A 16,857-nucleotide genomic window follows, 5' to 3' on the forward strand; every position below is an offset into this window, starting at 1 on the left:
CAGTAGTTAAGGACTTGAGCGAAAACCTATATGAAATTGCCGAGGTTCAAAACCAAACCCCCAAGGATTAAAAAATAAAATAAAATAATAATAAATCGCTTCAGAGATTTTTCATCAAAACTCACTATTTCTGAAATAGCTATCACTGAAAAAACAGTGAATAAAGGGCTCAAGTTTTTCAAATTACTATTGCTGAAACAAGTATCCAATGTGAGCATTGCACAGACAAACATTCAAAATCTATAATTGTTGTAACCTCCTGCACCAGGCGATCCATACCCTCCCATACTTGAGGATCCATACCCTCCTAGATGTGATGTAAACGAAGATGAAGGGTAGCCGGTTTCTGCCATATGTGAATATGCACTTAATCCCGCATCTATCTTCCCATACATGCTTGACGCTGGTTCCTTGTGATTAGTAATGAACTCCTGCAAACATGAAGATTCAAGACATTAGAGGCAGGTCATAGGGAGACTAATCAATTAAGGCTGCCTCTCTGATGGTAAAATTGCCAAATTTCTATGATTTGAACATAAACAGAACGTCCTCAAGTATCAAAATTTTATGCTGGGCACCTTAGACCCAAAATGTGGAAATGAACGAATTCTAGGTCCAAATGTGCATGCACATGGACACTCAAAGCAGACAAATGTAAATGCAAGCGTGGGAGTGTGAGGTGGGCAGTGGTGAGGAAAAATGTTGGCAGGTAGCAAAATTACCCTGTCTCATTATTAAAGAAAACTACCTGAATAAGCTGTTGAGCCATCTGAACTTGAGCACCGGTGCCCTTAATTTCCACAGTGATCTCATCAGGCAATCCTCTGCTCTCTTGTATTGAAAGGATTGCCCTGCTGGTACGGCGAATGTAGGCAATATTAGATCCAGCAACACCAATGATATCCTCAGCATATGACAGAGGTACTTGCATTGTCTGTGTCACCTGAATTAGATAGTAAAAGTGTTCTCAATCAATCCCAGGTAACATGGAGACGTGATATAAGAGCAAAGTAAACCATGACAAAAACAAATGATATTTCAAATGATCAGAGCATGCTTGCTCTAAAGATCTTACAAGAAAAAATGAAAACAGAACTGTTAAGCCACACATTCTAACATGTCTTGTCAGTTTCCCCGTTGCAATTAAATTCTCAGTCTTGGGCATGCTGCTGGGGCATAGAAATATAAATAAAAAACATGAAATTCAAAGAAGCGGGGGCAGAAGAGGCATGGAATTTGGGAATCATTTTCCTAATAGCAAATTTTTAGGAGCCAGAAATGTTCTAAAATAAATGGCAGGCTTTTTAGACATGAGCGTGCATGTCAGGAAGAACCATGACCAATCAGCCCGAGGCATGCTGCCAAAGCACAGGAAAATAATGAGGGCTTTCCAGTCTTTGGCATGCTGCCAAAACACAGGAAAATATAAACATCACATTTTTTGACATGAGCATGCATGTCATGAAGAACTATAACCAATCAGACTCCTAATGTAAGCCAAGAAATTCAAAATCATATTGGACCATAATATAAGAACTGGATAATTAAACCAACCTGAGTTACAATAGGAGCAGCAGCGCGACCAAGTCCAGTTGAACGGAACCCTACAATTCCAGGATCTTGTCCATAAATTGACAATCCAGGTTGTGAGATTTTGTGTTCAAATTGTGTTTCATGTTCATATATTGACGGATCCCGCTTGAAAGATAGGGAATAATCAGAAGCAATCCCACTTGGAATTGTGGGAACATAAGCAGAATGTAGTGAGGGCTGAGCAATATCAGGCCGTGCATCTGCAGGGCATTCCTGTGAAATTGTTGCATTGTACTGCAAAAGAACTCGGGTTACTTCATAATTCTCACAACCATAATCCAGTAACATTAAAGTGTAACTTACAGTTTTCTCAAATATAGGAATGACACTATGATCAACCAAAAACTTCCTTAGCTGTCCTATTACTGCTTCTAATGCTTTAAAAACCTTCATAGCTTCACCATGTATTTCCACAATTCTCTCATCTGAAGTAGCATATGAAGGTAACTCATCTACGAGGAAAAAGGAGCATCAGAGTTTGTACTGTTCATGAAAAAGAAGAAGAAATCGGATAAATAATGGTGCATATAGAAGTTACCAATACAGCAATCCTGGCAATGGGCCTCAGAAAACCGAGCCCAGGGAACCATAATATTAAACTGTCACAATCTTTTAGTGAAAACTGGACTTAAGTTGCTTAGATTTTGGGTCTATACAGACATTCTGTATTCTAAAAGCTGGCTTAAAACTGGTAAACAAAAATTGAGGAACAACACACAGGAACAGAACGCGAAGTTTGAAATAGAAGCTGTAAATATTTAACAAGGAATAGAAAGATAGCACAGCACAGCACACAACTACCTCAATAATTTCTGCTCAAAATATTTTTCAAGGAAATGCAACTTGGTCAAATATAACTGCTTAATTAAAGAAGAAAATAATTGCTTGAAGCATACCTTCTGCCATAACATGCACAGCTGCACCAGTGTTTTCCTGTATTGATTTGATTATGGATCCTTGCTTCCCAATTAAGTTTATTGCCTGTGAAGATGCAACCAGTAACCTTATGGAACAAAATGCAGAGCCAGCAGCAGCAGCAGCTGAACCGGTGTTGTCACCCTCACCAGGTGATAGACCACTCACACGCTTGAACACTCTCATTACAGCATCCATTGCAGGAGATTGTGGAGCTTCTGGCTCTTCTTTACCAGAAATCAGAACCTGAAAAGAAACATCTACATCAATCACAGAAGTTCCATCAGGGAGCAGAATTGGGACACAATACAAAGAAAATCACAACATAAATAATTCATACTGTTCAACTCATAATGGCTATTTACAAATAGATCAGAGCTTTTCCATCTTATTTCATTCACCAACGGTAGAATCAGCCCACACCTCCCTTAGGGACTTTAAATTCAACAAGCAAACACAATGAAGGCTAAGTTCAGCTTCTTATAGCATGCAAACAGAACCCACGATGGAGTTTCTATTTGGGTTGAATTGAACTTCCAAATGGCGTTCATCCATGCTCAAGAACATGGGCCATATATTTAATGATTCATATACACTTTTCTATTTCATGATTTTGTTTTTTCACACTAACTCATTTATATTGAAAAAAATCACTCAAAATAACACCAAGCTCAACCCTTGTTAATATAATCTAACTAAGTCCTTTTTTTTTTTTTTGAAAACTCAAAGCCACTAAAAGAGATGTGTTCAACTTCATCTCAAATTCAACAGAATGAATTCCAAAATCTGAACACAACATTCCAAATCTTGACTCAGTTCTAAAAGTTAATTCAACTGCTCTTAGGGTTTGCCTTCTAAGATTAAAGCTACGAGCTTTTCAATCCTATATCCATTCATCAACAGTAGAACGAGCCAAGCTTCCCTTCAAGGCCTATTGAATTCAACAAAGTAATCAGCTTTAAGGAGCTTTCATTTTGGCTGCATTAGACTTCCAAATACAGCTCATTCAAGCTCGTAAACATGGGATATATGTCTAACAATTCATAACAGATTTTCCATAGCATGATTTTGTCATTATAACACCAAAAAATCATAACCGATTTCACAATTTAACTGAAAAAAAATGCTCAAAATAACACCAAGCTCGATTCTTCTTAACATAATCTAACAAAGCTCAATCTTATTTCTTTTAAGCTGCAACAAAACTCAAACTGCCAACAGATACATTGAACTCAACAACCTGTACCCCAAAACACTCCAAATCTTGATCCTTCTCAGTTCAAAAAAAAAAAAAATTCCCATCTTTCACACAAAAGGCACTACCTTTACCACCCAAACCCCGCAAGTTGCAAAAACCCACAAAAGCACAAAGGCTTAAAATTGCAAAAAAACAAAAAACAAATAAAAAAAACAAAGAGGAGTAAACTTTAACTTACAATTCGATCAGAAATACCAAGGGGACCTTCAAGAATACGAATGCGAGCTCGTGTTTCATCACACATCTTCTTCACCAACTCTCCTCTCCGTCCAATTATACTTCCTACTTTCGATAGCGGCACTATTAACCTAAACACATTATCTCCTGGCCATCCCGGCCACTTCTCTGATCCTTTTGGTTGTCCCTGTTGCTTTCCTCCCTCCGTCGCTGCATCCATTCCCGTTTCTGCTTGTTTGTTAACGGCGTTTGCTTCTTTTGGATCTGAATTGAGCGTTGTTGTGGCTGTTAAGTCCATTTTGGTGATTGATTGAGAGAATTTGGAATTCAATTAGGGTTTAATCGAAGAAGTTTGGGATCAATTAGGGTTTACGTAATGGTTCTGTGTGAGAGAGAAAGAGGGGCAGTGAGTAATTTGTGTCGTTGACAAGAAATCGGGTATGTTTTTTTACATGGTTATAAAAACCGGTCCGGTTTATAACTCAGCTTGAAACCTAAGTTATGAGAATTGGGTGAATACGTGGTTATAAAAACCAGTCCGGTTTATAACTCGGCTTGAAGCCAAGATTATGAATGGGGTGAATTAACCCGAATTCATCCCATTTATTTAAAATAATGTTATTTTAGGATTATTTTTAAAATTAAAATAAATTGTTTTAAAAGGCAAAAATAAAAAGTTAAACGAAATCTCATATATATTTTGATACTAAATAGTATAGCAATTTCAATTACTTGTTGGATCAAGTTTTACAAAGTTAAATTCTATTTGATTTGATACAAAGACTAGTTTAAATTAGATTATTGAATTGATTTAGTTGAAATCAAGATTTATATAATGAAGGAGAGGTTTCATTTTGAATTTTATTATTTTTAACATTTAAAAATAAATAATTGAGTAATTTTTTTTGTTACTTTGATTTTATTTCTTTTCAAAATTTGTTATTTTCAAGATACTAAGAAGATCATTGCATAGTTTGATTTTTATTTTATTTTGCAATTAATTTTTAGAATATTATATTTTTCATCCTAAATTAATCAAATTAATGAGATTTTTAAAATGAACAAAATGACTACAACTAAATGTTTGTTTTGTGTGACATCAATTTCTTGTTTAAACTCAACAATCAAATATATGTTTTAATTCTTTTTTGAATTGAGATTTTGAAATTTGTTGATAGTGCATTCTATTACTGTTTGATTAGAGTGATTTTTATTTTTTATTGATTTTTTTACCATTCAATCCAAATATATTTAAGAAACAACACATTAAGTATTTTTTTCAATGACAAACTGATTACTTTTTTGTTTTATGAGAAACTCCTTTATCTTAATCCACTATCCAATTACTAATTAAATGCCAATTAAGCACAATAATCTAAACCAATTTAATTAACATTCTATATAGATATATATATATATATATATATATGATGAAATTCTGGCTAGATTCTTGATGTTTACGTCCATCTGGTCACCAGCGGAGGTCACATACATGTCGAAAGTGGTGGGGCAACATGAAGGGAAAAAAAGAAAAAAAAACAAGATGATAGGTCTGTCTGAGCAGGAACCCTGGAGAGCAACTTATTCTGGATAGCTCTTATCAGCTGATGATCGAGGCATGGAGAAAGCTAACAATGATTTATGGTTGAAACGCCATGATTTTACCTCACTGATCTGAGAATCTTCCCTTTCCTTTTCCAACTTGATCTGCAGTTGGTTCTGTGCCTAATTTGTCAGCTTAAAGTAGAAAATGGGTTTTCTTTATTCTTTTCCAGGAATGAGAGTTTCAATTATTTAATCAACCAATTACCTATTAATTTACATCTTAAATGATTGTGTACAATTGCAAACTATTAAATAATGAAAACAAGAATTAGTAAAACCCATTATTCAGCAATCAATATATACTGTTTAGGGTTTATATTGTTGATGCTAATTAAAAATAATAACCTCCATTTTCTTTAATTTTACAGTACTAGATACTGTAACCATGAGAAATTCAATTATTTAATTATCTCTAGAGGTTAATTTAACATCTTTTCTGTAATATATTCTACAGATTTTGAGCAGACATTTCCTGTCCTGGAATTAAAGATACATAAGCTAGGAGGACTGGCTTTGAAGGATGGTGAAGTACTGATGGATATTATTTTTATTTTCCTAGTTTCAAAGTCTTGGCCTCATAATATCAACTGAGCTGGATCTAGCAGGAAGTTGAAGGGTTTCCCAGTCATCTTCGTCGACTCTGGAGAAATATTGGCCCACCATTTCATCACTCACTAGCTCTAATCTTGCAGGCTCCCACTGTTAGAACACAAGAAATCGAAATTTGATCATTGGTTTGTGTATATATGTCATGGATACAGAGCAATATCACGCACATGGTAATGCTCCATGCATGTACCTTGGGATTTTCGTCTTTATCCAGGAACTTGGCTCTTATTCCCTGTAGGAAAGAATTGAATTAGGTTTTCATTGGTTAATGTTATGGGATAAAAATGACAGCTATAAATAAATAAAGATAAAATTATGTTTAATTGAAGAGATGGGGATGAAAATATAAAATAAATATCTTTATAATAATTTTAAAGTGTATTTTTATAATTTTAAAATATAGATTATAGAAAATTATGTCTCATTTAGATAATAACCAAATATTATGTTATCTTACATGCTAATATTTAGGTTATTATTATGATATTTCAATCACCTCAAAAAAATCAATGCTCACTGTTCTTCTCATAATGTGACAAAAAATATTATATTCACGGGCGAGGCATTGATCAAGTGCTTGCATGCGGCCTTCTCTGATCTAATCAACATACAAGAATTTTATAAATTCGTGATATAAACAAATATACAATAAATTAGTAAAAATATAATACTAATGACTTAAAATCCCTCATTACATACCGATTTAAGGGAAATTTTCAGGCTTATCGGACTGCCTGCCTTCATGGATTTTATTGCCTCTAGAACCCACTTGTCTGCTCTATTTCCTGCCTCAATCTCCTAATAGAACAAGTCAAACTGCATCATATTGCAAGCACTCCTAATAATTGAGGCTTTCTATGCTAAGTAAGTTTCTTTCTGCAATGTATATATAAGAGCTTACCAGTGATGATAGTATTTCTTCAACTGTTTTTCTTGAGAAACATTTGTTAATAATCTCCAATCTGTTTAATGATTGGACATTCAGAATTCAGGAACAATCTTGGAGACAATATAAGATAACGGAGAAAGTAGATAAATGTTTTCGAAGAACCTGATGATTATACCTACTGTAAACGTCGTCCTGTTTCACATTTGGTTTGTGCTCAAATTTGCTAATGATCTTAGAAATTTTGTTGGTATCAGAAGAAGTTACTTCATCCAGAGCACTTTCCACTAAATGGAGATCCTATGCAAAGAGAAAGAAAGGTTTGAATTATGCAACCTGAAGGTATATAAGAAAATATACACAATCATATAAATTTCCAAGGCATTACCTTTGAGAGGACGAAATGAGTTGCAAGGCCACATGCAACCATACCTTCCCCTCTTATCGTAGTTCCAGTAAGTCCCAAATATTCACCTAAACAAAAATGAAAATTCGTACAGATATTGTTGAAGTAGATAGGGTTAATTTTAAGTAGTTACCAAGAAACCCAGGGAGCCTGGAAAGGAAATGCGATGCCCCGACATCAACAAAATGTCCTATTGCTGTTTCTGGCATAGCAAACACCTGTATATGCAAGTTCATGTATCAAAAGGAGTTGATGCACACATGAAACTAGTTACATGAAGGTGATGAGAACCAAGGATCTTCAAAATTACAGCAGAGAGTCTAATTTGAAGTAAAAAACGGCAGGATTAGGATCTCAAACTTAAGGAGTTAATTCAGGGTTTTGAAAGAGTTCTGAGTTCTTATTTGAATCAACTATGTTAGGTTATATTTTAATATATATTAGGGTTATTTTTATCGGTTAACATCTTAGAACATTCATCATGAAATAAAGCAATAAGAAATAAAATACCAAAAACCTTTCGGAAACTTTTCTGAAACCTTCTATTCCTACTTGAGTTTCCATCAGAAGGCCTTAACTCTGTAAATTGTCAAAGGGATTAAAATATAGCAGAAGCATACAGTATTTTCAGTGACAATCTTGAATGCTCCATGCATAGATAGCCCAGCACCAGCCCCCATCACGATTCCATCGATGAGTGCAACCTTCAATGTCCAATAGCATACATCAAAATCTATTCCAAATGATAATTAGACTGAAGAATTACAGGATATTATTGACATTTCGAATGTGCATAATGATGGAGCCAGATAATCTTGTATGCATACCACAGGCTTTCCATATGTGGCAACTGCATAGTCCAGAATGAGTTTTTTCTTGTAAGTATTTGCCCCATAACTCCAATGCCCTGTTTCATCCAAGAAGATAAACATTAATAAATAGCATCAAACATTTGCTTATTACTTGAAGGTTTCATTGAAGATGATTTTCACCTGCGACCATATAAATATACGATGCCACAACATCACCACCTGCACAAAACGCCTTTCCATTTCCCTGCATCAGATGCAGCCGAGTATGGATAGACAATAGTGCATCAGTGAAACGTGAACGGATAATACAGATAGAGTTAAATAAGGTACTGTGAAGTTAATTAATTAATATATGATTCATATTCTAGCAGATTTTCTAATCACTTATACCTTCAATACCACAACTTTGACTTCAGGATCAATCTCGTAGACTTTCAACTTCTTTGTCATTTCAGAGATCTGTCAACAAAATAAATAATTAGTATATCAAGGTTTTTTTGTTCTTATGAGCGGGTTAGTGACAAAGAAAGTTGATGGTGTTGAAGTAAAAGGGAAAACGTGTAATATTACACCTGAAAGGAATCATGTTTCTTTCTTTGTACAATATACTCGAAGGAAGAAAGGATCTATCTACCATGTGATGGTTGATGCAGTTTAATTTCTGTGGTCTGTTCAATATGATCTTCTTCACATATGAATTTCCTTGAAATAGCACCTAGAGGATAAAAAATGATCACATGAAAAGAAACTGATTAAGCATTGCTTTCTGCTGCAAATCTTTTCTGGTTTAAAATCGCAAAGAAATGAGGCAACAGAGAAATGAAAATGGAAAGTGCATGTGCCTGATCAACATCCTTGTCGAAGGAATGCCGGATCATAGCCATTAGAGATGGAACTGACATGACAGTCTACTCTCCTGCTTCCAAAACACAAGTTGGCAAACTAGCCTTGTTGTTGTTGACGACTCAAAAAAAACAAGCCTTTTATAAACACTAGCAGCCACTAGAAAACAACAGACTGACTGGTCAAATTTTGGGCAGCCATGAATGCATCTTGAGTCGAAGAAGGAAGTCCCACTTCACCGAATTTCTTATTAGGGGGGGGCCTCCACCCACATTTCACTGTGGATTATAATAGTAATCCACAGTGATTCTTCTTCTTTTTTTATTTTTTCAACTTTCCTATTTTTTATTTATTTTTTATTTATTTTTTTTTTCAAAATTATTTTTTGTTGATTTTACCTTTTAAATATTGACCTGGTTAAAATTTTTGCTTTATAATTTTTTTTCTTTAAAATACTGTGAATTGTTGCGATGTATTTCCACATAGTTTTTCTATTTTATTTTTTTATTTTTCAAAATTATATTTGTCGATTTTTTTTAATATTGAGCTGAGTGAGAATTTGGTTTGGTAAATTTTTTTCTTTAAAACATTGTTGATTGCTACAGTGTTTCTCCGCATGGTTTTTTTTTTCTCCAAAATTATCTTTTTTTATTTTATTTTTTAATATTGAGCTGGTTAAAAATTACAGTTACAATATATTAGGAAAGCACTGTAACTTTTTTTGAAAATTACTGTTGATTGCTACAGTGTTTTTTCCCACATGGTTTTTTTTCTGTTTTTATAATGTTTTTTCCTAAAATTATCTTTGTCAATTTTATTTTTTAAATATTAAGCTGGTCAAGAATTGCAATTACAAGTAAATACAAGTTTTTCCTCACAAAACACTATGGATTGATACAGTTTTTCCTCACATGGTTTTCTTCCGGTTTCTTTTGTGTTTTCTTTTTTTGTGATATTTTTTTCCAAAATTATCTTTGTCAATTTTATTTTTTTTAATATTAAGTTGGTTAGAATTTAACTTTGTAATAAAGCTTAATTGTGTGGGGAAAACATTGTAGTTTTGCTCATAAAACATTGTGGATTGCTACAGTGTCTCTCCGCATGGTTTTTTTTATAACTTTTTTCAAATTATCTTTTTTAATTTTATTTTTTTAATATTGAGTTGTTTGTAAATTATAATTAAAAGTCATTACAAATAAGGCTAAATCATGTAGGGAAGCACTGTAGCTTTCATCACAAAACACTGTGAATTGCTACAGTGTTTCCAACATAATTTTTTTTTCTTTTTTTGATGTTTGTTTTGTTATTTTTTTTTCTAAAATTGTCTCTGTCGATTTTTTTTTAATATTGAGCTGATTAAGAATTTAACTTTGTAATTTTTTTCTTTAAAACACTGTGAATTGTTGCAGTGTTTTCCAATGTGATTTTTTTATGATTTTTTCCAAAATTATCTTTGTCGATTTTTTTTTGAATATTAAGTTGGTTAAGAATTATAATTACAATAAAACTAAATTATATGAGGAAAGCGTTGTAGTTTTTCTCACAAAACACTGTGGATTGCTACAATATTTCTCTAAATGGTTTTTTATTTTATTTTATTGGGAAAAGCGCTTTAGTTTTCCTCACAAAACATTGTCAATTGCTACAACGTTTTTTCTCATGGGTTTTTTTCCTTCCAAAATTATCTTTGTTGGTTTTTTTTTAATATTAAGTTAGTAGAGAATTTAGCTTTGTAATTTTTTTTTCTTTTTATTAACTGAAAAGTTAAATCATGTGGCGAAAGCACTGTATTTTTCCTCACAAAACACGGTAAATTGCTACAAATCATTTTGTTCAGTCTCTAAGTTTTTGATTACCAATACAATTTTTTTTTTGTCATGAAATATTTGCTCCATCATACCTTTAATTTCTATTACTTATCTAGCACTGGTTCACAATTATAATGTTATTAAGTGTATTTGTTTTATAAACTCACGGCAGCACGCGGGCATGTCATCTCGTATAATTTATAAATGAGTTTTGAATTATCTGCCTTCAATTAATACATGGATCCGTGTAGGAGTAACCAACTTTGATGTCATGAATTTCCACCGAAAATTCGATGAACTGTATATACAAAAATCTACTTGTATATATTTTCTTGGAAATATATATTCTTATTAGTTTTTTTTTCCTTCTCAAGACATTGTTATTACAAGAAAGTTATTCAATATATCAAAAGAATGGTAATTGGAAGCGAGCAGCAAATAAATTAACCAATTCTTTATATATTCTAATTCTTTTAATGTCATGATTAAGAGCAACAATATCATGTGACCATGGCGGGTGACTTCAATAATATTACAAATGTTTGAGTATGCCATTTTTTTCCGTGAATTTTACACATTTCCACAAAAAAAAAAAAAAAAAAAAAAAAGGAAATTATGTAGCTAATCAATTGACTAGGTAATGAGTTAACAGGGAAGTTGACTTTTACTAGTGTCCATGAAGAAATAAATTATGTAGCTAATCAATTGACAAAGTAATGAGTTGATGCGACAGCTTGTTTGTTAAGAGCCAGGAAGAAGACGACGACGACATGTATTAATGAAGGATACATGTGAATCACGATTACCGTGTTTTCGTAAATTAGTTTTTTTTTCCTCTCAGTTTTTTCCATCGAATTGCAAACACGACCTAAGAGTCAACTTTATATTTGTCTTCCCTCAATAAATTTGTTTTTTCTATAATCTATGCTCGTGATTTCTTATTATAAAAGACAATTGTTTAACATTATTATTATGGCTATTGATTGTGGTTTTAGAAAAATAGATTTAATAAAGATATTTTTAGTTGTCATTTAAAAATATAGGTTTAAAAAACATTTATGGTTTTTTTTAATAGTAATAATATTTTTTAAATTTTTATATTTATAATATTATTATTATTTTTAAGCATGCTTGACCAAAGTTTATATAAGTCTGTCAAGCATGTCAGATCCACGTTCTTGGATCTAGCAACCTTAACAGACGCTTCTTTGTTGGGTCTGCCAAGCATGCTAGACCTCACAGTGTTTTTCAATTCAATTCAATTCTTCTACTTTTAACTAGCTCCTTATGTTTAAAGCTATACGTCGCGCCCTCGAGTCACGCCAAGGATTAGTCTCCTGACCCGGAAGGGGCCGGAGGAAACCTTGCTCGTAAAAAAAAAACAAAAAAATAACCATTAAAAAATAATTTGACGTAGCTTAAAACATAACTATCATATTGACCTATCAATAACATTTTTTTAAAATGTAAAAAAATATAAAGAATATAGAGAATATATTAAGGCCCCGTTTGTTTGCTGAAAATTAGTTTTCTTTTGGAAAGTGAATTCCGGGAAAGTGAATTATTTTCTGATGTTTGGTAGTGTAATGAAAAATAAGTTGGAAAACATTTTCTAGTGTTTGGTTATGTCATGGAAAATGAGCTGGAAAATAACTTATTAATGTTTTATTTTTCTCAAGTTTATTAAAATAATGGGGAACAAATCTTACAAATTAAAAAGTTGAATGAGAATGAAATTGAAAAAAAATATAATTTCATAAATTATCTCAAATAAAATAAATAATAATCAAAATAATAGAGATCAAATCTAAAAAATTAAAAAAAAATGAAAGATGAAGATATTAAAATAATAATAATTAACATTTCATAAATTATTTCAAATAAAATAAGTAACAATCAAAAGAATAAGGACCAAATTTGATAGATAAAAAATTTCAATAAAAAAATGATAAGGAAAAAGTAAATAGCAATTATAAAAATAAGGACCAAAGTTAATATAAAAATTAAATTTTAAGAGACGAAATTGAAAAATAAATATTCAAAACAAAATATTTGATATTTGATATAATCAGCAAATAATAACATTTCTAAATTTTTCACAACTTCCGGAAAGTGTTTTCCGCCCAAATTTTTCAGGAAAACGCTTTCCTGGAAACCAAGCCAAATTTTCCTTCGACTGAAAAGTGTTTTCCGTTGACCAACTTTTCTAATGACAAACAAATATAGGAAAGTTTGAAAAGTTGTTTCCCGGAAACCACTTTCTAAAAAACAAACACAGCCAAAAGGAAAACACTTTCCTGAAAACCAAGCCAAATTTTCCTTTGATTGGAAAGCGTTTTCCATTGACCGGAAAGTATTTTCCGTTGACCAACTTTCCTAATAGCAAACAACCACATGAAAGTTTGAAAAGTGGTTTCTCGAAAACTACTTTCTGGGAAACAAACATGGCCTAAATGTTTTGGGTGTGGTGTCAATGTCGGACCCAATGCTATTGACTCTAGTGGTCAAGCCAGACCTAAAATAGCATTCGATCTAGCTGCAAAAATGAACCAAATAGCATTGGACCCAGCTCTATTGGGTCCGGCTGAGCAGCAAGGCCCAACTCTATTGGGTCATGGAACCGAGTCAGACCCAATATCCAAAAAAAATAAAATTTGAAGATAGTGATGATGCAAATACATTTCGTGCTTTTAACCCAACTCAAGTATTTTTACATTTGAAATTTTTTTTGTTATTGACCCACTGCGAAGCACGAGCCAATATACTAGTTATTATATTATTACGTAATGATTATTTTTTAAAATATATTTTAAAAAAAACATATTGAGATAATATTTTTTATTTTTTTAAAATATATTTTTTAATATCATCACATCAAAATAATAAAAAAAAAACATCAAAAAATATTAATTTAAATTAAAGAAAAAAATAAAAAAATTCAAATTTTTTTAAAGCATTTTTGAAAATGCAAAAACAAACATGCTTTAATAAGGAATTTTAACCCAACCTCAAATAAAAAACATTTATCATTACCCAACTTTTGTACAATAAAAAAAAAGTCTCATCAATTCATTTTTTCTTTACGGTATGGAAAAAAATTAAATAAGAGAAAAGAAAAGAAATCTGAAGAAGAAAAAAAAAGAAATATCTTAAAAGAAAAAAAATTAAAGGAAAAGAAAATATACTTGGGCATGGCTGCGGAGTTAAACCCAAAAGCATTGGGTCTTGTAGTTGAGCCAGACCCAATATTCTAAAAAAAATAAAATTAAAAATATCTTACAAAGTTTTTTTTTAAAATATATTGAGATAATATTTTGGATGTGGTGGCAATGCTAGGCGCAATAGCGTTGGGTCAGGCTGCCAAGCCAAACCCATCACCTGCCAGAAGTGATATGGGTCTGGTTACCCAGCCAGACCCAGTAGCTTGGCACAGAACACACAAAAAACAACGCCCGCGGCAATACTTTTTGACTAAACAAGAGCAAAGGCAACGCCTCCATGATGCTACAGTGTCGTCAATAATGCGTACGCTTTATGTCTACATTACGGTTCATAATACAATAAGTCTATGTTCATAGTAAATATACAATATTTTTCCAATTCCTTTTAAAATATAGTATAATAAACCGCGTAGACAAATAGGCACCTATTTGAACCAAGCATCCACCAACATCCTAAATTTTGAACTTTAACAAATTATCATCTATCTTGACATGACATGATTATAGTTTTAAAATCTATATCAAGTTAAAGTAAGAACCAGCTAAGAATTTAATTTGATAAAACCTATTGGTCTAAAGGGTTAACCTAGAACTCCACGAGACCCGGTTTTTTTTAATCTCTTATAAGGAAAACACTGCCGTTTTCAATTATGTATCAAGCCCTTCTTCAAGTCAGTTTTGAAAAGAATAGCAATTAGATGCCAACGCATAATAAGCACCTAAGCGAAAACTATTCCAAACACCTCTTTCCTCTCGGCTTTTTTCATCGAATACCAAACACAACCTAAAGTCAACTTTATATTTGTCTTCCTTTAATAATTTTGTTTTTTTTTTCTATAATCTATACTCGTGATTTCTTATTATAAAAGACAATTGTTTAACATTATTATAGCTATTGTGATTATGATTTTTTAAAAAAAAATTAATAAAATATTTTTAGTTGTGGTTGTAAAAATATAGGTTTTAAAAAATATATGTCTGATTAAATTTTTTTAATGAAAATAAATAAAAAACATGTCTATATAAATAAAAAACATTTTATTTTAGCATTTATAAAATCAAGTTTAAAATTCAATCACCGTGTGGGCCTAATATAAAAATAAAAATTATTTAATTAACCAAACATTTTTTTTTCTTCTCAATGATTTGACAAAAAGCTCTCATGGTACCAACGAAATAGTTTCTAAGTTGTCTAATTTTGAATAAACATTACCCAAAACCTAAGGTAAAGTGGTCAAACAAGGCGATTTAGACTCTGTTAGAGGAAATAAAGCATTTGGTTTAATCATTTATATATATATATTTCTTACCTCTTGTTAACAAAATTATCATTAATTATAGCTTTAGGAAAACACCGCAGAGTGGGTGAAAAGATTTTTTTCTGGAGGTGTTTGGTTTTGATGTTGAATATGTTTTTTTTTTGTTTTAAATTATATTTTTAGTGTTTGAATTGTTTTAAATTTTTAAAAATAAAAAAAAAATATTATTTTAATATATTTTCAAGCAAAAACAAATACTTTAAAATTTTTTTAAAGACTTCCAAACATTCTTAACATTTACAATATTTTTTTTAATTATTAGATATGTTTATCAAATCTAAAATTGATTCATTGATGGGATCGTAATCCCAGTGATTCGACCATCTAATTAGTCCATGCTAATACCAAATTCTGGATAGGCATGAAACCTGGTCAAACATGATTATTGACTTGCTTTAAAAAGAAAAAAAAAGAAAAAGGTAGCTTTCAAAACTTGGCACCTCCATTTGCAAAAATTATGCACCTACCACCTGTTATTTTATTTTTTTTAAAAAAAAAATTCTGCTGTTAGTAAGGTAATTATACTTTTTTAATAAAATATAATGTATAATTTTAAAATCTTATTTGAGATCAGATTTAGATTATGAATCAGGAGTGTCAATTTAGATCTAATAATTTTTTAAAATCAAAATAATATTATTTTGATTATTTTTTTAATAAATTAATAAGTTAATAGTTAAATTTAACAAAATAAATCAAATTATCAGACCCTAAATTAACCTATTGGACCGGTACAAGTTTTTTTAAAACTATGGCATGGTGAAATCTCCACTCTCATGTGTACATGATTCAAAATTTGTTATATCCCGGGAAAAAGAAGAAGAAGAAAAGGGTGAAAGAGGGCAGAGGGGATTTGCGTGTTATTTTGGAGGCAAACAATGGCGCTCTCTAAAACTTGAAAAATTGGCTAAGCGCAAAACTGCAATTTTACCATGCATGTTCTCCCACGTGCTCAAAACACTCCGTGGCACTTCCAGAGCGGTGCAGCGGCACAAACACGGGACCCCACCATTCTTAAAAAGCTAGGAATCATTGTATGGTCCCCAAACTCTTCGTTCCTCGTCGGATCAGACCCTTCACTTTTACCTGAATCGTATCAAGTCCTTTCTATCCATAGTTAAGAGATAATCTGAAGTAATCTATCCAATCATGTCATAACACGTGTATGACTTCGAGTCAACCAAACACGATATCACTAATCTTATTCTTGCTATAAAATCATGCATGCATGGGATGATAAATGCAATCCATTATGAGAGGTTATTTTAAGATATGAAGGTTTAATTTGATAAAATAAATAAATTACGAGGACCTTGCATGACTTCTTGTCAATTAAAAACAAATAGACGGTTCACATGCCGTTGGCCACCCGAATTTTGAAAAAACAATTGGCTAAAACTACAAC

General features: G+C 31.9%; 2 protein-coding genes across 3 annotated transcripts; both read right to left on the reverse strand.

Annotated features, from left to right (window-relative positions):
• Window positions 1-67: 67 nt before the first annotated feature.
• Window positions 68-4,398, reverse strand: LOC18100778 (RNA-binding KH domain-containing protein PEPPER). Its single transcript, XM_006382128.2, has 6 exons — window positions 3,945-4,398; window positions 2,490-2,754; window positions 1,897-2,045; window positions 1,555-1,827; window positions 749-943; window positions 68-431 (listed from the first exon to the last, which is right to left on the reverse strand). Exons 1-6 carry the CDS (start codon window positions 4,239-4,241, stop codon window positions 234-236), a joined length of 1,377 nt encoding a protein of 458 aa, XP_006382190.1. The 5' UTR covers window positions 4,242-4,398; the 3' UTR covers window positions 68-233.
• A 1,481-nt stretch (window positions 4,399-5,879) lies between these two features.
• LOC18100779 (3-hydroxyisobutyryl-CoA hydrolase 1) lies at window positions 5,880-9,260 on the reverse strand. Of its 2 annotated transcripts, XM_006382129.3 has the most exons (14): window positions 9,104-9,260; window positions 8,896-8,976; window positions 8,652-8,720; window positions 8,442-8,505; window positions 8,277-8,356; window positions 8,070-8,153; window positions 7,583-7,667; window positions 7,432-7,517; window positions 7,222-7,343; window positions 7,059-7,119; window positions 6,857-6,955; window positions 6,654-6,755; window positions 6,348-6,389; window positions 5,880-6,247 (listed from the first exon to the last, which is right to left on the reverse strand). In XM_006382129.3, the coding sequence occupies exons 1-14, from the start codon at window positions 9,161-9,163 to the stop codon at window positions 6,110-6,112; spliced, it is 1,173 nt and encodes a 390-aa protein (XP_006382191.1). In that variant the 5' UTR covers window positions 9,164-9,260; the 3' UTR covers window positions 5,880-6,109. The 2 variants fall into 2 exon arrangements, with proteins under 2 accessions (XP_006382191.1, XP_024459376.1); XM_024603608.2 differs by lacking the exon at window positions 9,104-9,260 and having other exon boundaries at window positions 8,834-8,976.
• Window positions 9,261-16,857: the final 7,597 nt, after the last annotated feature.

This window comes from Populus trichocarpa, chromosome 6, assembly GCF_000002775.5.
Source record: "Populus trichocarpa isolate Nisqually-1 chromosome 6, P.trichocarpa_v4.1, whole genome shotgun sequence".
NCBI lineage: Eukaryota > Viridiplantae > Streptophyta > Magnoliopsida > Malpighiales > Salicaceae > Populus > Populus trichocarpa.